The sequence below is a fragment of the Aquarana catesbeiana genome, linkage group LG05, assembly GCF_042186555.1.
Source record: "Aquarana catesbeiana isolate 2022-GZ linkage group LG05, ASM4218655v1, whole genome shotgun sequence".
Taxonomy (NCBI): domain Eukaryota; kingdom Metazoa; phylum Chordata; class Amphibia; order Anura; family Ranidae; genus Aquarana; species Aquarana catesbeiana.
Window position 1 is genome coordinate 123,264,944 of NC_133328.1, and position 25,255 is coordinate 123,290,198.

Consider the following 25,255-nt stretch of genomic DNA (forward strand, 5'->3'; position numbering starts at 1 on the left):
TCTCAGCCAATGAGGAGAGGGAATCCCAGGACAACTGAGTCTCTCGTGAAAATCACTGGATCGAGAGGGGGCTCAGGTAAGTATTAGGAGCGGCACACAAAAAGTTTTTTACCTTCATAAAGGTAAAAAAACCTTCAGCCTTTACAACCACTTTATATTTAGGTTAAGGAGAGTTTCCTTGTTATTCCACAGGTCAAAAGATAGAGATAGTTAACACTTTTTGAATTTCCTTATTTACATTTTTTTACTTCCTATTAGGCTGAAAGCTCTTGTGACAAGTATTGTCACTCTTCACTAGTGAGAACTTAGTGGAAGAGAAGTAATTGCATACTACTGCCACTAGCAGGATACAAAATTGTCAATATGGCACGATGAGTGCAGCCTGGGCTGAGAAACTACATTGATGGAAAGTACAATGTGGTTCAAATCCTCAGGATAAATCCTATGGCTTTAGGAATCTCTGAAGAATCCAATCCAGCACACTTAACGCAGCACTTCTGAGAGACTGAAGTGATCTGTAAGCGGCAAACAGACAAAAAGATCAAAGTGCACAGACTAAGCACTTTGCTCTCTTTGTCTGTACTGACAATAGCATAAATATAATAAAAATAATGGACTGTTTTTTTACTGTGCAATAAAATATAGTGTACTTTTACAATAAAATAACATTGATAATAGTGATAAATAAAGATAAATCAATTTTTACAATGCACACCTTAAGAAATTTTGTATGGAATGTTTTTTCATTATATATTTGTGAAGTTGCATGAGTATCAATATACCTAAACTGTCCATAACAGCTAATATAAAAATATAATTATTTATCTCAGCTACTTTGTGTATCTGTATGTGAGGTCTTGTGCACAGTTGGATTGCACCTTGTACAGAACAGATGCATGGGACGTGCTCTTTCCCACAATCTGCCATCCCATGAGACCTAGAATAAGAATGGATTACTGGCCAAACTCCTAGAATCCCAGTCTCGATTGCCCTCTGTGTTAACCCTCTCAGTAGTGAGTAAGCAACTCCACAGGTTTATGTGGTCAGTAGGCCGCCACTATAAATCATTGTGCTGCCAGTGTCAGAGAACTTTACCAGGATAGCATAGCAGGAAAGCTTCTTACAGTACACATCTGTATCCAGCATTAACATCCCTGTATGATATATATTTTCCCACAAGCCTGCATCCTGCTTATTTTTATGCCCAGTGGCCCGGTAAGCTAATAATTGTATAAGACGCGTTGTTTGCACATAATTGGTTGACTGAAATTAACACATCTTAACCTTATTCACTAAGCAAAGTGAACATTTGCTTTGAAAAGCGAACTTTTTGCTTTGCTAAGTGAGCATTCTACATACCTTTAGTAAATCAACCCCGATATCTCAGTCTAATTTTTTATTTTTATTTATTATTAATTTATTATTAATTCAACAGCTATGGTAATATGCATGAACCATTAACCACTTAAGGACCAGCCTCGTTTTGGATTTTAGGTGTTTACATGTTTAAAACAGTTTTTTTTCCCTAGAAAATTACTTAGAACCCCCAAACATTATATATGGTTTTTCTTCTAATACCCAAGAGAATAAAATGGCAGTCGTTGCAATACTTTTTTTTGCACCGTATTTGCGCAGCCGTCTTAAAAGCGCACTTTTTTTGGAAAAAATTCACTTTTTTGAATAAAAAAATAAGACAACAGTAAAGTTAGCCCAATTTTTTTTTATATTGTGAAATATAATGTTACGCCAAGTAAATTGATACCCAACATGTCACGCTTGAAAATTGCGCCCGCTCGTGGAATGGCATCAAACTTTTACCCTCAAAAATCTCCATAGGCTACATAGTTACATAGTAGGTGAGGTTGAAAAAAGACACAAGTCCATCAAGTCCAACCTATGTGTGTGATTATGTGTCAGTATTACATTACATATCCCTGTATATTGCGGTCATTCAGGTGATTATCTAATAGTTTCTTGAAGCTATCAATGCTCCCCGCTGAGACCACCGCCTGTGGAAGGGAATTCCACATCCTTGCCGCTCTTACAGTAAAGAACCCTCTACGTAGTTTAAGGTTAAACCTCTTTTCTTCTAATTGTAATGAGTGGCCACGAGTCTTATTAAACTCTCTTCTGCGAAAAAGTTTTATCCCTATTGTGGGGTCACCAGTACAGTATTTGTAAATTGAAATCATATCCCCTCTCAAGCGTCTCTTCTCCAGAGAGAATAAGTTCAGTGCTCGCAACCTTTCCTCATAACTAAGATCCTCCAGACCCTTTATTAGCTTTGTTGCCCTTCTTTGTACTCGCTCCATTTCCAGTACGTCCCTCCTGAGGACTGGTGCCCAGAACTGGACAGCATACTCCAGGTGCGGCCGGACCAGAGTCTTGTAGAGCGGGAGAATTATCGTTTTATCTCTGCAGTTGATCCCCCTTTTAATGCATGCCAATATTCTGTTTGCTTTATTAGCAGCAGCTTGGCATTGCATGCCATTGCTGAGCCTATCATCTACTAGGACCCCCAGGTCCTTTTCCATCCTAGATTCCCCCAGAGGTCCCCCCCCCCAGTGTATAGATTGCATTCATATTTTTGCCACCCAAATGCATTATTTTACATTTTTCTACATTGAACCTCATTTGCCATGTAGTCGCCCACCCCATTAATTTGTTCAGGTCTTTTTGCAAGATTTCCACATCCTGCGGAGAAGTTATTGCCCTGCTTAGCTTAGTATCGTCTGCAAATCCAGAGACTGAACTGTTTACCCCATCCTCCAGGTCGTTTATGAACAAATTAAATAGGATTGGTCCCAGCACAGAACCCTGGGGAACCCCACTACCCACCCCTGACCATTCTGAGTACTCCCCATTTATCACCACCCTCTGGACACGCCCTTGTAGCCAGTTTTCAATCCATGTACTCACCCTATGGTCCATGCCAACGCACCTTATTTTGTACAGTAAACGTTTATGGGGAACTGTGTCAAATGCTTTCTCAAAATCCAGATACACCACATTTATCTTTATCTTTATCTTTAGGTGACATTTAAAAAATTCTACAGGTTGCATATTTTGTGGTACAGAGGAGGTCTAGGTCTAGAATTATTGCTCTCGCTCTACCAGTCGCGGCAATACCTCACATGTGTGGTTTGACCACCGTTTTCATATGCGGGCGCTACTCGCGTATGCGTTCGCTTCTGCGCGCGAGCTTGTCGGGACGGGGGGGTTTTAAAATCTTTTTTTTATTTTTATTATTTATTTTACATTATCTTATTTATTTTTACACTGTTTTAAAAAAAAAAATGTGTCACTTTTATTTCTATTACAAGGAATGTAAACATCCCTTGTAATAGAAAAAAGCATGACAGGACCTCTTAAATATGAGATCTGGGGTCAAAAAGAGCTCAGATCTTATATTTACACTAAAATGCAATAAAAAAAAAAATGACATTTGAAAAAATGTGCGTGTAGCCTCCCTGATGGTAATCCCGAGTGTGGCTCGGGGTTAAATTTCAGTCCCATTAGCGGTAACCCCGAGCCACACTCGGGATTACATTGCAGGATCCTGGTGCGGCTTTACTTACCTTGTCCCCAGGATCCTGCGCTGTCCCCCGCAGTGTCCGTGGGCTCTGTCTCCTCCGAAGCCTCTCAGTGCCAGGCTCCGTTCCCTGCGAGCGTCGCGACGCACGGGGGCGGAGCTTGGCAGCAAATTCAAAAAAATGTAAAAATCATAACACATACAGCACTGTAATCTTACAGATTACAGTACTGTATGAAATTATTTCACATCCCTTTTGTCCCCAGTGCTTTGTCCTATGCCCTGCATGCAGTTTTATATGATATATACTGTTCTTTCTGCCTGGAAACTGGAGATTGTCCATAGCAACCAAAAAGTGTCCCTTTACGTCAAAAGTGGCTTTAGACCAGCTAGAAAACAGCGATAGTAAATTAGAACACTTGTAGAATTGAGCGATAGTGAATCGTGGGAAAATGTATTTTATTATTATTATATTATTATTTTTTTAATTATTTATATTTATTTATTATATTATAATTTATGTTTTTGTGTTTCAAACTTCATCATACCCGGGATATCTACTAGACTCTTGTTTGGACAGATTTAAGTGTGTTATTGTTAAGAATTACAGCCCTACAATATAAAACGCCAAATTTCCATGCAAAATAATTGTACCGCTTTCAGCACCTAAAATCCGAAATAATCATACCGCCAGGAAGGTTAAGAGGCGTGGACGGAAGTGACGTTTTGACGTTGCTTCCGCCCAGCAGTGTCATGGAGACGAGTGGGTGCCATCTTAGCCTCACTCGTCTCCAGACACAGGACAGAGACAGACGCGATTGCCTCCACCGCTACCGAAGGCTCCGGTAAGCGGCGGAGGGCACCGGATCCCGGTGGGGGGTCCCTCTTCCGCCACCGATAAAAGTGATCTTGCGGCGAATCCGCTGCGGGGACCACTTTTATCTGAAAGCCGGCCGGTAAGTGGTTAAAATAGTGCTGTTCCTGGTGACATTGAAATTATTTCTAAATTAATAATCTAGAAAGATTTAATATTAGATATAACTCTAAATAACTAAGGGGCTACACATAATACTATACATACAGGGATCATTTGATTCTGTGCAGCTTTTAGCCCAGGTTTTCTTTACATAAGCAACTTGTAGTTTGTGAATAAATGCCAAACCTTTCACTACATACATTTTCACCCCTAGATTCCCTCTAATAACATGGTATTCATCAGTTAGTGTTAGTGATTGGGTTTAGGTTAAGGGCTACATTTGGGGATTAAGTGATGTTAGGCTTGTTAGGTTGATTTTAAGGGTTATGCTTGGGGCTTAGGTTTACAATCAGGATTATGTTTATGGGGTTTAATGGTGTTACAAAGGTTTAGATTTAATAGGTGGCTTTTACTTTTTGCCATAATAAATTAAGTTTCAGGTGTGATAAATCAGATTTTAGGTGTGAAAATTATTTATCATATAAGTCAAAAAAGCTGTTCATGTTGAAATCTTAAGAGCTGTTACATTGACTAAGATTACATTTTCCTGCTTACAATAAATTGCTAACAAAAGTTCTATGAACAATTTACAACAGGCGTTTTACAAACATCTGTGCATAGAAAATGTTGAGAAAAGGATGGAAGTTCCAATTTCAGCCATGATCTTTTGAATAGATACTGAATGATAAAAATGCAAATGTGAGAATACTTATGCCGCGTGCACACGGGCGGACTTTTCGGCCAGACTGGTCCGACAGACTTTCCAGCGGACTTTCGACTGACTTTTGACAGACTTCCGATGGACTTTTTAACGAAAGGACTTGCCTACACACGATCACACCAAAGTCCGACGGATTCGTACGTGATGATGTACACTGGACTAAAATAAGGAAGTTGACAGCCAGTAACCAATAGCTGCCCTAGCGTCGGTTTTTGTCTGTCGGACTAGCAAACAGACGAGCAGATTTCTGGGTTTGGCGGAGTTACAACGTAAAAATTTGAAACCTGCTCCAAATCTAAAGTCCGTCAGATTTGTTACTGTAAAAATGCGCTGAAGGTCCGGTGAAACCCACACACGATCGGATTGTCCGCCGATTTGGTCCGTCGGCGTCCGTCGGACCAGTCCTGTCGAAAAGTCCGACCGTGTGTAAGCTGCATTAGAGAAGTACAAAGAAGGACAATTGTCTTGGAACCCACAAAGCCATGGCTGAATTACAAATCAAAATGTATATGTTTTTTTATTTTGGACATACTTGGTAACAGTTAATACCGCTGTCAAAATTAAATTGCTGCTTCTGTACCTATTGTAGGCTAGATGACAAACTGTCTTTATCACAGTTAGGAACATAGATAATAATAAAAACCTGACAGGGATTTTAACCTCCCTGGCGGTATGATTATTTCGGATTTTAGGTGCTGAAAGCGGTACCATTATTTTGCATGGAAATTTGGCGTTTTATATTGTAGGTCTGTAAATCTTAACAATAACACACTTAAATCTGTCCAAACCAAAGTCTAGTAGATATCCCGGGTATGATAAAGTTTGAAACACAAAAACATAAATTATAATATAATAAATAAAAATAAATAATTAAAAAAAAAAAAAAAATAGTAATAAAATAAATTTCCCCACAATTCACTATCGCTCAATTCTGCAAGTGTTCTAATTTACTATCGCTGTTTTCTAGCTGGTCTAAAGCCACTTTTGAGGTAAAGGGACACTTTTTGGTTGCTATGGACAATCTCCAGTTTCCAGGCAGAAAGAACAGTGTATATCATGTAAAACTGCATGCAGGGCATAGGACAAAGCACTGGGGACAAAAGGGATGTGAAATCATTTCATACAGTACTGGAATCTGTAAGATTCCAGTACTGTATGTGTTATGATTTTTACTTTTTTTTTAATTTGCCGCCAGGCTCCGCCCCCGTGCGTCGCGCCGCTCGCAGGGAACGGAGCCTGGCACGGAGAGGCTTCGGAGGAGGACGGAGCCCTCGGACACTGCGAGTGACATCGCAGGATCCCGGGGACAAGGTAAGTAACGCCGCCCCAGGATCCTGCAATGCGATCCCGAGTGTGGCTCGGGGTTACCGCTAATGGTACTGAATTTTAACCCTGAGCCACACTCGGGTAAACCGCCAGGGAGGCTACCCCTTCCTTTCTACTAAACAGGGATGAGTTTAGGCATGTTCAGACACGCGTCTGAGCCCACCTGCGCTATCCCACAAAGAAACTGTCAAAGGGGACAGCCAATCATAGGTGACGGAGGAATATGTGAGGCTTGGGGGCAGGAAATACCTCCACTGCCTATATTGGCTATTCGCTTTGACAGCTTCCTTCTGGATAGCTCAGGCAGGTTTGGACTCAAGACTCAAGTCTGAGCATACCTGAGCTCATCCCTACGACTAAACAATATCATTAACAAAAAAGAGGGTTTCACCATGTCAGATAAGTGTGTTGTTGCCACATCCCTAATTGTCAATCAAGAAATAAGATTCCCCCTTCGTTGGGACTTTATAGGCAGCAACCACACAAATGAATGTGAAAAATGTAATTTATTAAATGTTCATAAAATCGTTCGATCATACAATGACCGATAGCTAAAAAGACATAGAAAAAATACTACACAAATATCCAAAAAAGTATAAACAAGACAAAAAACACAGCAAGTTAGATGGTATGTATGACAAAAAAAATAGTTGTTACTCTCCGGTATATAATGATCTCCGGTACCCGATGCGTTTCTGGTTCAAAGCACTGCCGAGCGGGGTGACACAGAAATAGGGGGCCTTTTTCACATACAGGGAGCTGTATTGTCCAAGGATCTGGAATGTGTTGAGGCTATATATGGATCAGGAGCCACATTTAAGGCTTCAGATAGCGATTTCCACTTAAAATTTACAGACCTTGTTCGGTAATCCGCCATATGTCTCCTTGCGATCACCAGGCTAATTGAATGGGGAATCCCCCGTTCCTGTGTATTATTGTGCATTATTGGTGCTCTTGTTGGGCAGCCACTGATACCCCCGCTGGCAGTGCTTCATCTATTTTTTCTAAGTTGTATGGTGGAGCATTGCATATGTAAGACAAAAATTATGACTGCATAAACTCTTATCTAATACCCTGACGAAGGTGCTTGAACCAGAAATGCTTCGGATACCGAAGATCATTATATACCGGAGAGTAACAACTATCTAACTTGTGTTTTTTGCCTTGTTTATACATTTTTGTATATTTGTGTAGCATTTTTTCTATGTCTTTTTAACTGTTGGTCATTATATGACTGAACGATTTTATGAACATATAATAAATTACATTTTATTCATTTGTGTGGTTGCTCCCTATAAAGTCCCAGTGAAGGGGGAATCTTTTTTCTTGATAAACAATATCATTAAGAGTTTGTTCACATCAGATGTGAAGGGGTATTTTTTTTTAAAGGCATCCTGAACACATACATAGTAAAATAAATGTTTCCCAATCACCCTAGTTGACACCACTATGTTCAGTGCTTTAAAAAAAATTACATCAACATACATTTTTTTTTTGCACCAGAATGCATATAAAGGTGAGGGGGAAGAAATAAAAGGTAACATCTAAACTGGCTCCTCTAGTGATCCATACAACTTGTTTGGATGTTCTCTAAAGTCCCTATACAGGGTCACAAATTACCCCTTAATTTTTGGTCCTATCAGGAAAGACCAGAAGCCAGAAAATTACATTTCTGATTATCTTAGGATTGCAATGGTCAGCACCACGGTTATGCCTGTAAGGGCAGACATCCTTGGCACTGTGAATATTATTTGCACTAATGCACACACCAAACAATGGTGATGCTCGAGGAGGAAGCAGGAAGTGACCTGAAAAGGAAATTTTAGCATACTCCTTTAAATATAAAGAATTTTTTTTCCCAAGTGAAAAAAGGATTAAAAATGTGTGTAAATGTGCATGTGTAAACACACAATAAATGCAGATTGTGGTGAGAACAGGATTCCCTGTTGTAGAAATTAGAACTTAAAGAAATTTCCCCCAAATTCCTGTACCTGTGGCCACCTGTTACAAAGATAGAAAGTGAGAGCAAATTTATAAACAGACAGCAGTAAAAACATGACAGAGATTCTAACCCTTCCACATTGTACTCAAAATAAACAGTATTCCACTATAACTGTTTTATTCTTTACATTGACATGATCACATTAAATTCAGTACATTGCAGTTCTGAGCATTCTCTCAGCTATCTTCTACTTTTCTGTTATCTGCTGTTTGAGCATCTGGAAGGCTTATGATTGTTCAAAACAAATATCTCTTTTGTCTTTCTATATAAAAGAGCTGCCATTTTTTGTCCAAAGATACACATATAAACATGCATTTCAATATACAATAAATTAAGGAAGAATTGATTAACAAAGCACCAAGGCTCCTATCCATCATATATCCAACTGTGTGGCAAACATCAAGGAATTAGAGATAGTTGTGCTTTGTTTGCTAACCCTGCTACTGCAATCCTGAGCAGGTACTAATTCCTATTCATTTGCACAAAATTTATTGTTATTCTTTCATTTAAAAAAAGAAGAAGCAAATTATAGCACTCATCAGAAGCAAGTTTGTTTATGGCAGCGAGGGTACTATCTGTAACTAATAGGGAGGGTTTTTACGAAGAAAACGATTATTGCATAGCATGTAGGTCTCCAGTGCCAACAACACAATGGCTGGTGGTTATCACTTGCAATGTTGGTGCTTTGGTACTATCTGCATGATGATTGTGTGAACATTGCAGGAGTTTGTTCCAATTTTCAATTGTATATCTAAATATGAAATTCCTACTTGGGAGAATGACCCAATTTCCTACTGTATATCATTGTGCAAAGAACACCCAATGAATCCCAACAGTCACAATCCAATAAATATTCAAGGAATAGGAGTATGCATAGGAATGAGCGAAATTGGGAGTTTTTATTTCTTGAGAATTTTGATGAAGATCAAGATTTTGGCAAATGAGTAACTAGGGTTTTGATGTTTTCTAAGGGTGCAATTGACTTCAAATGATTGCTGAAAAAGCCTTATTATTAGCTTTATTACTTAATATTTTTTTTTTCACAGAAAGAAAAATAAAATAAATAAAATGTAAAGCAACAGTGCATACATAACAATCAAATCCCCCCAAAAATTGAATAAAAAAATCAAAAAGAAATATAAATTCATAGAACACTAAGACCCCTTTCACACTGAAGGTACTTTTCAGGCATTTTAGCGCTAAAAATAGCGCCTGTAAAGCACCTCTCAAGCCTTTCCCGTGTGAAAGCCTGAATGCTTTCACACTGGGGCGTTGCGCTTGCAGGATGGAAAAAAAAGTCCTGCAAGCAGCATCTTTGGGACGGTTTGGGAGAGGTGTATACGCCACTCCCAAAACACCCTGCCAATTGAAATGAATAGGCAGCGTTGCGTAAGCACCTGCAAAGTACTTCGGCAGTGCAGCAACACGGGCACTTTTAACCCTTTGTTTTGCCGCTAGCGGGAGGTTAAAAGCTCCCTGCTAGCGGCTGAAAAGCGCTGCTAGTGGCGCTTTACCACTAATGCGGCATGGCCCCAGTGTGAAAGGGGTCTAAGTGGCCTGTTTATAGTGGAGATCAGATATTACTATTTGGCCTAGTCTATAGGCAAGGTTTCTCCATACTGAAGCCTGCATTTTACAGATCGTTGATAGAATGCAGGCAGCAGGTGGATCCAGCGGTGTCCCAAAGAATTCTCTCTGCCTAAATCAGCAGAAAAAACTCATTAATTGGAGTTTAGCCGGTCACATAACTTTGACAGGACACATGACTGGGGTCTCCTCCCTGTATTTTTTAAGTTATTCATTTTAATAGCACAGTCCAGAAACACGCAAAGCAATAAGCACATTTGCAAAGCACACCACTGGGGTTGATTTACTAAAACTAGAAAGTGCAAAATCTGGTGCAGCTCTGCATAGAAACCAATCAGCTTCCAAATTTTTTTGTCAAAGCTTAATTGAACAAGCTGACATTAGAAGCTGATTGACTACCATGCAGAGCTGCACCAGATTTTGCACTCTCCACTTTAAGTAAATCAACCCCACTGTGCCTTATAAATTTTATTTTTGCTGGTGTTCAAGAGCTTCTGCTTTGTTGAAATTTTGTCATTTTGCAGCACAATGAACCTTTCCGCAGTCACTTCACTAGTCCTTAGTCATGAAGCAACATCAACTTAGGTTCACTAAGCAGACTCTGCATTGCCTTTTCTTAAGTTCAGCAGAACAGACTTTTAAAAGTAGTACATGATCTTATATTTCATATAAAGCATTGTTGTTGAGTGATGAGAATATTGTATCCATAAGGCCATTCTCACTCCTATTACTTTGTCTAAGATTTAATTATAAAGAAACAATATTGAGCAATCAATGCCGTCTTGATGGCTCTGATCATTCTATCTGCCAGCAAAGTAGAACTTCAAGTCTTAAAGACATCATGAAGAAGAGAGAATAAATTCAGAATAATTATGAAGAAAAGAATAACAATAAATTCCGGTGAAATTTATCAAGCAAGCATAAAAAAAAGATATAGCTACTGCAATATAACTAAACATTCCACATGCCCTACAGGGTTGAGGGCAGTGTAGATACAACCAGAAGTCAATGTTACTTAAATCTACACACATTTTGCCAATATATAAGTATTTAGCCAAACCTTCCTCCTCCAGCTTGCTCTACCTGTCCTAAAGTGTATCCCAAGTTGTTACACATATTTCAATGACTATATCTATTGACTTTACAAATGTATTTAAGCCTGCCAATTTATTTGTTTATTTATTATAATTTATTCAGTTTCTTCAATGACCTGTGGAGCTTGATGTAAAAATTTTGAGATTCGCATATGTCTGGAATAAAAGACTGAAAGTAAATATTTTGTAGAAGTGTGACTATAACCCCCTTATCTGAAAACACTAATATAGAGGTGTGGATTTAAAACCAGTAAATTATTCTTGAATTGCATTGTGAAAATAAGGTGTTTTTCAAGTAGTGTTTCAGAAAGGCCATAGGAAAATGGAATACATTCCTGGAAAATACTGCACAGGCCACTATACACTGGTTTAAGATTTGTATCCTGCATTGTGCAGTGATCCCCACACTTATTGAATCTTTCAAAAGCTAAAATGTCAGTGCACGCTACCTGCACTGGGTCTGGATGGCCATACAGAGCCTCCCAGATGAATCATACTGCTAGTCAAGCCAGACATTTGTTGCTCCAGAGCTGAGCTATGGGTCACAAGCTTTACATTCAGCACACATAAGACATCTTGTAATGACACTCTTACTATGAATCAGTTTTTGCTTGTGCCATTTCAAGGAATTTAAGAATGTAGCAAACTTACAGGGACCTGGGAAAATGTAGATATCTCACTTCCTTCTTGTCATTGTTCCATATGGTAGCCATTTATAGGTGATCTAAACATACAAAAAAGATTTATTTCTGAAAGGAGAACTCCCCTATAACTATGTAGGGGGTCAAGCTGCCCACGTCAGAAAATCTCAAATCTGATATTAAGCTTTGTAGTGTTTTGTCTCTACAATATTCAAGTATACTCAGGCTAAATGACAATAAAAAGACAGCTAAGATTGTGAAAGGAGAAACATATAGTGCTATAGTGGTATAGTGCACTATCATGTCTTCCAGACCTCAGAGAAAAAATGTTGGTTAAAAATACATCTGTAGTTTAATAAAAAAAATAAAAATAAAAACTGTCTCTAAAGCTGAGAATGGGTATTTTCTTTACAGAAAAAGGAGACAATTGGGCAAATCTAAAATGATTAAAAAAGGAGAACAATAAGGGGAAAATTTGTAATTGTAAAAAAAAAGTGTACACTTTTATTGTATTCATCACTGGGAAATTATTTAGAAGGTGCAGTTACACTTTAAGGTGGTTTTAATCGGGACTAGGGACATAGTTTGTAACACTGGGTCAAGATGGAGTGATCATTGCACTGATGTTATAATTATTAACAAGTGAACAAATATACATAGCATGCAATTTTCTGTAATTAATATGATGTACAATGACTTTAATTCAAAATGTGTATGCTACACATATTGTTGTGCTGCTATAATACTGTTAGTCCACAACTATAGCATTTCTGGAAAATAAATAGTCTGACGCCATGTGGTTACCAATAGGTAACCCTGGATGGGTAGTAGTAGTAGTAGTAGTAGTAGTAGTAGTAGTAGTAGTAGTAGTGGTAGGCAAAAAATAAACCTGCCTTGTAAGAATTTTCAATCAAAATTCTTAAAAAAATTGATGAAACCCAATTACATTGATAATTACAACATATGGGTCCAAAAAATGATCACTGATAAATAGAAATTGGAGAGATTGGTCAAAGTGATAAACTGTATATAACTTGCTGGGAAACTATTCTTTGTAGAATATTCTTTTGATGTTTTTATTTATATTATCAATACAATTAATTGTTTTAAATACAGGCAAAAGACAAAATAAAAAAATGTATTTCTGTCACAGACAACTGTAAAGGGACCAGAACAGTCAACCCTCAGCGCTCACTCCATTTCACATCCAAAAGTACATAGGTAGTATTCTAAGCGATGCTGCTCTCCTTGGGAAACGCCAAAGCACTTTAAAGGAGGGTGCAAACGCCTAGTGCATTACCTCCAACACCATTACAGTTTATTAAAAAGCCAAAAACATACTCACAAACATGAGGAAATCATAAACATATATGATCACAACTCCAGCCTGGTGGATACCAGATCGCTGTAGTTGGAAAATGATGAAGTCAAGCCCCTCTACTCCGAGCTCTGAGGAAGGGCGTTTGTCTCCTGAAAGGCATCAACTTTCCAATTACAATAATCTGGTATCCACAATGTTAGCGTTGTGGTTATATATGCTTGTGATTTCCTCAGGTTTATGAGTATGTTTTTGTTTTTTTTAATAATTGTAATGGTGTTGGAGATAATGCACTAGACTTTTGCGCCCTCTTTTATCTCTTTGAACTGTAAAGGAACAACTGATACCTTAAAAGTCATAAGAGCTGTAATCAGTTATAAAGAAAAATAAATGAATATTGTCTAATCTCAGAGTCCTTTTAATGTTGCATTCTGTTGAATTTTCAAAACATCAAAAACATATTTTGCCAGTCAATAAAAATCAGTATTTACTGTGAACGGGTATCTTATTTTAAATCCATTAAAGTGGTGTTCCACCCAAAAAAAAATGCATAAATGTGCCTAAAAAAAAAAAAATATTTGGAAAAATTTTTTTTTTTACTCACCTCTAAATGCCTGTTGCTAGGGGGTCCCTCGTAGTCTGCCTCATTCAGTGCCTGGGCTGGTGACATCACTTTCCCTCGGTGTAGGAAGGGCTCAGCTCTGCCCCCTCCCTCTTGTCAATCATATGGGACATGTGACAGGTCCCATATGATTGCATGGCCAATCACGGCGCGCAGCACTGCTCGCGCATGCGCAGTGGGTGCCCGGCTGTGAAGCCACAGCCAAGCACCCACAGTTGTAATGCCGGTGCCGACGAACAGAGGGGGAGACGAGCGGGGCTTTGATCCCCCCGCATTGCTGGACCCTGGGACAGGTAAGTGTCCGATTATTTAAAGTCAGCAGCTGCAGTATTTGTAGCTGCTGACTTTTGTTTTTTTTTCTTAGTGGATTATATTATATTATAGAAGTTCATCCCACAAGCACCTTTAGGGGTAGGGACTGAAAATAATAGTTACTTTTTATCATTATAATATGTCATTATGAGATTCTGTGTGCATCCACATATGCAGGCCTCCTTCCATAAGTGCTCTATGCTTGGTTCACTTGACTCACCAAAATTTGTTTAAATCTTTTTAAATACACTAGAATAAACACGTTTCATGGTGATTGCAGATAACAGGTTTACTCTCGTATTGCTTCCCAATATAATTTAAAATTATATATAAAATTTCTTCTGGCAGGGGGCCAGGGCAATTGCCCTTTTTGCACCCTTACAATTCCAGCACTGAATACTGTTGACTAATCCTTTACCCAATGTGCGCCTTTTTTGGGCAAAGCTTCCATAGAAACCAGTGCTCTTTAAGTTTATCCATTTACTTGCCTCAGTGTTTTACGCAACAATGAACCATTCACATAATTTCTAGTGCCAAAGTAGCCTACAATCGGAAGTCTCTGTCAAACTCATGCAGACACATTAGTGCCAAGCTAAATAGAAGCTCAAAACAAAGTATGATATTTTTGGATTGTTGGAGCTAATTGGAACACCTAAGCAGAAATCCATGCAAACATGGGGCGAACATACAAGCTCCATAGAGTTATGCCCCGTACACACGATCGGACATTGATCGGACATTCCGACATCAAAATCCATGGATTTTTTCCGACGGATGTTGGCTCAAACTTGTCTTGCATACACACGGTCACACAAAGTTGTCGGAAAATCCGATCGTTCTGAATGCGGTGACGTAAAACACGTACATCGGGACTATAAATGGGGCCGTAGCCAATGGCCTTCATCTCTTAATTTATTCTGAGCATGCGTGGCACTTTGTCCTTCGGATTTGTGTACACACGATCGGAATTTCCGACAATGGATTTTGTTTTTGGAAAATTTTATAGCAAGCTCTCAAACTTTGTATCGGAAATTCCGATGGAAAATGTGTGATGGAGCATACACACGGTCGGAATTTCCGACAACAAGGTCCTATCACACATTTTCCATCGGAAAATCCGACTGTGTGTACAGGGCATTAGTGTTTTATTGGTGGGAAATGAAAGCAAGACCCCAGTGCTGCAATATCACCTTGCCACCTGTTTAGGATATGCAAAGTTTTGTACTTCTTGCCTTTGCCACAAAAACCTTGAGCTTTTGCTGAAACTTAAAGTGTTACTAAAACCAGGACCCTGCATTCACTATATCTAATCTCCCACAGTACACAGAACATGGACATGCAATTGTTTTAGTAAATATAAACTGCTAAATACCTTTTCTCATCAGCAGTTGGAGCAGTCTTGTGACTTCTATTAGTGTCCAGCTAAGCACTGGTTAAAGCTTGTAGGTGGAGTTTTCTGACTGTCCTGTGAGGATGCAGGACCCCTGACCCTCTGTCTGGACAGTGCTGATTGGCCCTGTGCTGATCCCATGCACCCTCCCAAGAAAAAAAAAACCTCTCTAGCAATACACACCAAACTGAGCATGTGCAGCCTGACTCCATAAACTCTTTGTTATCGGGAAATTATTAGGGGACAGTGGAAGGAGGGAGGATTAGAAAAGACAGAATCAAACAGCCTTTTTACACAATGTTGAGGATTAACCCCTTAGGTTCCACAATGAGTATAACACGCATTCTATACTACATATAAAGACTGATTTTACTGTTGTGGGTTTAGTAACACTTTAAATGATTGCTGCAGAAGCAAGAGCAAATGACTTACACACTGTAGGAGACATAGCTTTGCTCTTTCCTAAATGATATTTGCAGCCTATTTGCTGGGTTAGTCTGTGATTTTATGGTGATATGTTCTCACTAGCTTGAGTTGCCAGCCATAGGTTAACCTTCTGTTTGGGTAGAGTGAATCTTTCATGCTGGGGATGTGACTGCCTGCCTCTCAATAAAGGTAATGTATGCCTACACCCCCTGATGCCCTCCTCTGAGACACCTGAAAAATATCACCAATGCCTTAAAGGTTTTACTTAGAAAGCTTCATAAACCGGTTTACGATGCAGCAATTATAATGAAGCCAAAGAGCAAGTATATACTTCATAAAGCTACCCGGTGATTAATTTAATCCTTATTCATCTATTCCGATTTTACTAGACATTGAAACTGCAGCTAATGCAGATTCTGAATAGAAATGTTTAGTCTAGGTGATCTGGCAGCTTAACACATTTATGTAACTGTACTGTTATTTAAGGTCTAATTTATTTTTTGAATGACAGATTTATTCTTAATGTTGCACAAGTGGATTGAAATCTATAAATAGTGACATAGTTGGTACATAATATCAGAACTGAACTGCCAGAAAAAAAATGAAGGGGAACGTAATTATTATTGTTATTATACAGGATTTATATAGCGCCAACAGTTTGCACAGCGCTGTACAACATTAATCTACAATTCTATTGTTAGAGATAAATTCTGTATATCAGCTGACTTTTTACAGTCTTAATGATTTAATTGTGGTAAACAAAAAATATAAAGATAAAAATATAAAGGTAAAATCCAACCAAAACATGTTTAAAGTTCTGGATGGCGTTTGGGAAGGGTTAGAACTTCTGTCTGGTTTCTATTGCTGCCTGTGTCCTTGTTGGGGGGGATTGTCCTCTCTTTAGATGGGCAAACACAAATCAAAATTTGTCCTGTTCAGCAGGAACCAGATGAATTTCATTCTGTGTGTAGCTCTCTCTGTTCAAAAGAAGCCAATCCTCAGACCAGCTTCTGTTGAATGGTCCTACTGGAAAACAGCATTTGATCAGTCACTGGTCAATTTTATTCTGATGGCTGGAATACAATAGCACAGCGGGGAAGATCCCTACATTCACATCGCTTGAGTGGATGAAGGAATCTGTGAGTTTTTTTTTTTTTGCTTAGCTCATTGGTTTAATGCAAAAAAATAGTCCTCTTGGATCATACAGCAAAGAAATGTTGTTAAAGTCATTGTTATGGCTTACACCATAAGAATAATTTTCTTATGTGACTGTCTCTCTCTTGTACCAGTAAAGTCCGAAATAGGAAAAGGTTTTTTGGTAGATGTAATATATGGATGAGGTACCCCTCAAACAATCTGACCACCCAGCTTTATTGTTTCAGCAAGGAAATTAGGGGAAATCTCTCCAATTGGGACACAAACTGCAGTCATAATCTGATATAGGTTCTAAGCCTTTCCCACTCAATCCAAAATGTAAAAAAAAATACAATACGTAACAGAAAAGGAGGCCATGATTCTATGGGGTTGGTTTACTAAATAAGCAGGGACTGTTTACTTAGCAAGTAAATGTCAATGAATAAAGATTAATAAATAATGTTAAGCAGTGTTCGCTAATTACCCAATTTTAGGTGCTAGGGAAAAAAAAAAAAACAAGATTTTTGGAAGCACATGTTTCAATGACTAAAGTGAACATAGCTTTCCATTATTCACTAAGCTAAGTAAATATTCACTTTGCTAAGTGATCAGTTTCTATTGCATCAGTAAATTAATTCCACAGACCTACATTGTGAGAAGGAACAGTAAAGCGCAAACACTTTGGGCCCCAGTTATAAAGCAGCAGTATTACATTAATATGGCAAATCACTGTAAAGAATTTATAAAGCACAGAGATGTAATTTACAAAATGCACGTCACACTATACTTGCTTCAGGACACCTGAAGGAGAGCCCATTCAAATGACCTAGCAAAGTCTTGTGAACATCCACTCATCCCATCATAGAATCCTCTCTGTAGTATTAGGCAGAGAGAATTTAATGCGACACCACAGAATTGATGCAGTGTGAAGTAATATAAGTTATTGGTATTTCCTCTCCACTATAAATTAGGTCTATGTAGAAAAGAAGCAAGCAACGCCTACATGTGTAATCCACAAATATGGCGCACCCCCATGTACAGAAATAAATTATACCTATGTAAATGATTTTGTAATGCGCATTCATTACATGATTAATATCAAGCCAATCACTCTTACTCACATATCTAAACAAAAGTTTGGAATGATTATACTGTACATTGTAGTTTATTCTTTGTATCCTGTAACACTTACCATACAACTCCAGTTATCAAGCTTATACTTAAAAAGTCCACTTTTAGTGGCTTTACACTTAGTGGCCTTGGATGTCCACTCCTAGTACCCCTCACAGGGAACACACTTGTCCTGGCCTCACCACGATCTTTGCTGTGAGCATACTCAGCACCACCCAGTCTTTGGAGAAATCTTTGATGTAAAATTCCACTCTTCCATATGCCACAATCTTCATTCTTTCCAGTGGAGAGTTTGTACTCCATCTGTCCAAAAATAAATTCTGCGGCACACATGTATTTTTAAAGCATGGATCAATCTATTTATTATATTGCAGCGTACCAATTGCTAGTGGTGGCTACATTTGTTTTCTTTTGTAGCCTTTCTTTTTTTTTTTTTTTCACTTGGTGATTCAGCCAGTAAGTCTGTTGTTTTTCAACAGAACAAGCTGTCCTGCAGCTGTAGAAGTTAGAGGGTTGAGACAATCCATTTAACACTGATAGGGGTACTTACAATGAAAAACCTATATTTATTTAAGTAAAACCTTTATCCCAATAGGAAAAAAAAACAGTTTGCTATAACTGCTTATAGAGTGTTAGCTGGAGTTTAGCTTCAATTTGTTGGTGTATCTAAATTTGCTAGTGCATCCACCCTACCTACACTCTCCTCCCCCCAGATCGACAATACTGCTGTCCAATGGTGCATATGTGCTCATTAGTGCAGAGTGGAGGCACTCTAATACAGGAGGCGCGTTACTGGCCAGATCACCAGATGAGGGAAGAAAGCCCAAAAGATAAAACGAATGCAGCCACCACATCTAATGATTGGTAAACTACAAAATAATACATTTTTGGTTTTGGGATTAATACCACTTTAATAGACTGTTTCTTCTTAAACATAACAATGGAATAACTGGAGGTTTGTGGTAATTGCTTTAGGATATAAGTATATATATGTAATATACAGAACAAATCTTAATTTACCTAAAGGGAATGAAAGTATGTGACTTGTCAACGGTGCCAAAAAAAGCATCCAAGGCCACGTGGTTTGGACCTGAATTTTAAGTAAAAATGTATTTTCTTTGTGAACTCATTTCAAGCTAATTTAAAGTCTGCAAAAAAATGTATTAACTTTTGCAACCCTTAATGCTAAAGGTCAGTCTGGTAAATACAGAGTAAGAATAAACTTATCCTGCCTCATTTTAGGATTAGGAAACTCCAGGCAGGGGGACTTCCCAGATGCCATGCTTACATAACTAAGTACAATACCATATTAGTTACTATATCTAATATGGTAGATGTTGAAAGCATTTAGGTGGCCATACATAGCCTGATCCCTCCCTTATCAAACTCAACTGATGCAACACCTTAGCAACCTGATGCAACAACCAGGTAAGGATTGGGACATTTAGGACTCCCTTAGGAGGCAATAAGCATCTCTTTCAAGCAATTGCTTGTTATCACTGTGTGTGCCACTACAGTCAATGGAGAAAAATACCCAAGAAATAGCAGAACGTCCCAGTACTAAAGAAGACATGGAGATGCCTATCATTCTTTGGGAGACCTCTGCTTGTAGAAACTTGCTATGCCCTAATTGTGGAAAAATCAAGTTTTTTTTAAATGAATCTAAGTAATATAATGTTTTCGACAAGGCCCAATGTCTCCATAGCTTTGTATTCAGAAAAAAATAGTTGTTTTAGAGTTGATCTCTAGTCCTAAACACACACATGCTCCAGTCTTTATTTTTGAAACCAGAATACACTGGAACCACCTGCCAAGATGGACATATTGTGATGACCTGCTCTGCAGCCAGGTGACAATCTACTGAATTAGGAAACCACACAATGGCTAGGACAGCTACTTCTTTGGAGGCAGGTAGGGGGGGCTAATGTGGAGGTCTGCATTTTCCGAATGAAGTTAGAAGTTCAATTTGTTAGTGGGAGTAGAAATATGCCAAACTTAGCAAGGGTTAAAAATACAAAGTAAATAGTTTTTCTTTGCTCAAATGTTTCTTTAGGTTATGTAGTTTTTAATTATGCTGTACGTAATGTAATATCCGCTTTAAGTAAACATACACAATTTACGCTTTCATGAGCAATAAATTAAAAAAATTAAATGAAAGCAATAAAATAAGCCATACAGTATATCGTTGTTACCGATAAAAATAAAAATAAAATTGTAAATCTAATGAAAGAGGTAAATGACTAAACAGACATAAAAGAAACAGATCATTAATTTTTACTAGCGGGGTTCACAATACATCTATGATGGACAAATCATTCATAAGAGAGGACTAGGATGGGAACAGTAATATGGTTTTAACCCTTGGAAGGATGCGGAACTGTACACGGTAGCAGCCGGAGTGTGGCTGGTCTCTGATTATCTGTCTGTTACATGCCTCCCTCTGTGAATTCTCTTCTCATCATAAGTGAATACATCACATAATTAAAGCCATTGAAGCAGGAGAAGGATAACTAATGACAAGTAGAAAGGACATTTGTTTCTATAAAAGATTAAACTTCCCAGAAGATCAAGGATCTAGTTACACTGTGGTGCATTGTAGTATCTAACTTTATTACTATTGACAGGATAGCTACTGTTACCCTTATTTATATGGTGCAATAATGTGATTCTCTAGATGTGCAAAACCATCATTTTCCAAGGTTATCTTTACTTTATTTGTGTGGAACTTTCATGTTCTTTTTTATAACAGTACATTTTAACTTGGTATAACTTCAAAGGGCTACATTGTTCATAAAATGCATATTCACGCAACTCTGTTTTTGACTCTAAGTAACCTGGTTAGCAAACATGGAAGCTGCCTAGAGTTTGCATGTTCTCCCTGTGCCTGTGTGGGTTTTCCCTGGGTACTCTGGTTTCCTCCCACACTCCAAAAACATGCTGGTAGGTAATTGGCTCCTGTCTAAATTGGCCCTTGTTTGTGTTTGTATGAATGCAAGTTAGGAACCTTAGATTGTAAGGACAGGGACTGATGTAATACTGTTAATGTAAATTTCATAAATTGTCGGTGCTATATAAGTACCTGCAATAAATAAATAAAATGGGAGAAGAAGAAAACACCATAAAAAATACATTTAAATGACATTGGCTGTTACACTTCACCCTTATCACTACATTACATATTTACATATTTTTCATACAAAAGATTTTTCTTTTTAAACTGTAGACAATATTTTTAGGGGCTTGCTATTGTGTAGCTATGCAGACAGACTGCAATATTAAGTAGTAGGAAAAAGGAAATTAAAAATCAAAGTTTGTTAGTTTCAAAAATATGCCTTTTAACAGCAAAATGACAGTTCATTTTATATATCATCAATGTTAATTTAATTTACATTCTATATAATTTTACAACAATTTAAATGACTTTTTTTTATCAGTCCAGTTACTAAATACTTATTTCTATTTCTTCTTCAGGAATTTATTTTAAGTCTCTATTAATGTATCATGAGTTATTATAGGTAGCCATTAAGATTAGTAGGCAAAAACACTGGCACCAAAAATTGATGCTTCTAAATGCTGTCATTTATACATCAAAATAACTCAAACAAAAAAATTATTAAAATCAAAAATATTTTTTTCTCAATTGTATTGAACACCTTTCAGACAAAAGGAATTAACAAAAAGATAATATTATAAAAACATTATCAGTTTTTTGATAAATTGCAGGCCATTCTAGCCCCTCGTTGAAATTGAATTAGTCTTTAGCATCAAAGTCCACTGTGAATTTAAAAAACCCTAAGAAAAAAAAAATATTATCTATCTATCTATCTATCTATCTATCTATCTATCTATCTATCTATCTATCTATCTATCTATCTATCTATCTTTTATAAAAAAAAATATATATTTTTTTTATTGTTAATATTTTCACATTATTTTGCTCTTACTGTCTGCCATGTAAATCTGATTCTCTTATACATAGACTGTGATAATTACAAGTAGCAATCAAGTCTAAGCATCATTGAATTGAAGTGTGCCAGCTTTCATTATAAGATATAACTTATTTGACTTTCCTACAGTACCTAATAATCCATAAAGAAACCCAAACACATATGGCTTCAGGGAATATCTAGAAAATTAGGTGGCCATTGGGGAACCGGGTGAACTTTTGAACCAGAGTAACAGTGAGGGAGAAATATTAGAGAGAACACGAGATTCCTAATGCATAGAGAAATATAAGGATGTGACCTTTTTGGTGCCTTGAAAATTACATTAGCATTATGAAAAATACTTATCATGTTTAGCATTCATAATGTATCAGTTTATATACTTTTGTTGGTATGAGCTACACAGCACAGAGTCAAAAGGACAAAATAAAAATAAGATGTAATAACAGACCTTGCCATGACCTGGGCTAATTTTGTTTCACTCGTTAAAACTCTGCCTGCTATACCTAATAGAAAACTCACAAGGACTGGAAAAAAAAAATTGGTTTCCAAAGAGATCTGCAATCTGCGACTGAACGTCTTTAACATTAATTGACAAATGCTTAATAGAATTAAGAAGCAAATTTTAACTTTTATTTAATATAGTATCTGAAAAAATTGCAAAAGTAACTGTGACTGACTCATCAAAACCCAACATTACAGCTGACATGCAGCATAAAACATCTTCTAAATTTTTAATTTCTAGTTTGGTTGAGTGAGTAGCATGGTACACAGAGCTGTAACATGGTAGAAAGAGGAATCTCATACATCTGCCCAGAGCAGCCTAATATAGGTCAGCAGTTAAGAGTCTAATTACTAGAATAAGTAATAAGACTTGATTTACAATTGGTTGCTATGAGAAGGAGTACATCATTGGTCTTTTCTTTGTGTTATTTAATAGGCCTCATAATCTGCTCATGGCACTTTAAGGTTAGATAGAGCACACTCATTTTGTCCACCTGTTAAAATTTTTTATAAAATGCTGGTTCAATAATTGGGATATTATTATAGAATTTTAGGAAATTAGTGCTAAGTTTGGCTTGTTTTAGAAAGTTTTACATGAACATGCTTTCATCCCCTTTTTTTATTTCTGAATTTAGTCAGTCAATATCCAATGGATCATTTTAGTGTAGCACTTTGAAATACTCTTAAAAGAAAACAGTGTAACAATCTAGCAAAGTAAATCATATTTTGGACACAACAAGAAGGACTATACTAAATGTTCCCAAATATAGGGGTGAAGTCCTGAAGATGATAGAATACACCTCTCTGAATCGCTGAGCACTCTATTTATTACACTTGCATGCCGTTCACTTATTGCTGCTCTGCAATAGACATAATTTTATAACCCATAAAGGCAATTTATGTATCCAACGGGAATGATCTGGATAACATAAAACCTTGAGTGCTGTGTTGCTGTGTGAAGCATATTTTAGTTTGCCAATTGTACTGAGAGACAGCAAGGCCCTGCTTGATCATCATATCATGTCACAAAGCATTATTCATTCATAACTTTATAACCAACTTATAATGCCTACACTCAATGCATGTAATTAAATCGCGGGAGCGTACATACAATACCCATGGAAGTTATTGCAAAATGTCATTTGCTAAATTTTCCTAAATGGTTCTACATATACAGCATAATCCATTACTGATGTTTAGAAAAGAGAAAAATGAGATGTCAGTGCAATAACTTTCTAGAACCAAATATTATTCTCTAAACTAAAGCACTATTTATCAAAGTATAGTTCTGAATATTTTTCCTGAAATGTTTTACAATATATATAATTTGCATATTTTATATTTTATTTAGATAATGCCTCTGCATGTAACAGACAGTATTTCATTGAAATTTTTTTTTTTTAACATTTTAAAAGAATGTTCAACAAAGTCTTAGATACATCTTTTTTAAAATTTCTGCCCAATATAACATTTTGTAAAACTTATAATTTACTGTAAGTAAGTAAACTGAAAATATAAGTAGACTTTGTTTGATTTATTATGGACGTAAATACTTTCAAAAAACCATAACATTTTTTCTCCGTTATTAAATTATTGCATTCTTTCATTTCCATTTTTTTATGTTTTTAGAGCAAGGCAATTACTTTCGATCCTTTAAAGTTTGATTGAGAAATCTAGACTACTTAAACAAAATAATAAAAAACGATTTTAATAGAAGAAAATTTAAACCTGTCAAGCAACATTTATTGATTTATTACTGTTATTCATTTATTTGAAGAATTTATAAGGAAGCAGATGTGGGGAAGTCACTAAACTAAATGAAACAAACTCAGACTAAAATAAACTAAACATAAGCAGCAAAGAAATATTTCTATGCAATAATATAAATACCACTAGAGGGAGCTCTTCAGTTCCTTACTGCAAAAAGAGAATGACTAAAATAAAAGCTGTTGTATGTTATCTCTGTGTTTTCTCAAACACTGTATTATATATTTGTATGAATCCCATTGCATACATTTGTGGAAAAGAGCCATATATATCGAAAGATAAATAGGTGCTTACCCTCAGAGCAGAACTCATCATCCTTATCACGATCAGAGGCCAAAGAAATATTATCAGGAGGCTGTGGAAACCCCTCCTCGTCCGGATCCTCGAACTCTCCTGAAGAAAAAAAATAAATAAAAGTTGCTACTACTTGCAAAGATCAGTTAATAACCAGGGAGAACAGACTGTCATGTTCTAGATGTTCACAATAACTTTTAGTGTAGTCTTTGTAAATGTAACCTACAATTTTAAATCTGGTCAATTCTAATGCCCTGTACGCACGATAGGATTTTCCGATGGAAAATGTGTGATAGGACCTTGTTGTCGGAAATTCTGACCGTGTGTGGGCTCCATCACACATTTTCCATAGGAATTTCCGACACACAAAGTTTGAGAGCTTGCTATAAAATTTTCTGAAAGTGCCACGAATGCTCAGAATAAATTAAGAGACGAAAGCTATTGGCTACTGACCCGTTTATAGTCCCAATGTATGTGTTTTACGTCACCACGTTCAGAACGATCGGATTTTCCGACAACTTTGTGTGACCGTGT

The 25,255-nt window shown here is 37.2% G+C and overlaps 1 protein-coding gene across 1 annotated transcript in view; it reads right to left on the reverse strand.

Moving 5' to 3' along the window:
• Positions 1–25,255, reverse strand: part of SKAP2 (src kinase associated phosphoprotein 2) — a 433,070-nt gene that overhangs the window by 270,525 nt on the left and 137,290 nt on the right. Inside the window, exon 4 of the mRNA XM_073630146.1 lies at positions 24,722–24,820. Coding sequence (XP_073486247.1) covers positions 24,722–24,820 — 99 coding nt within the window. The remainder of the gene's footprint in view (positions 1–24,721; positions 24,821–25,255) is intronic.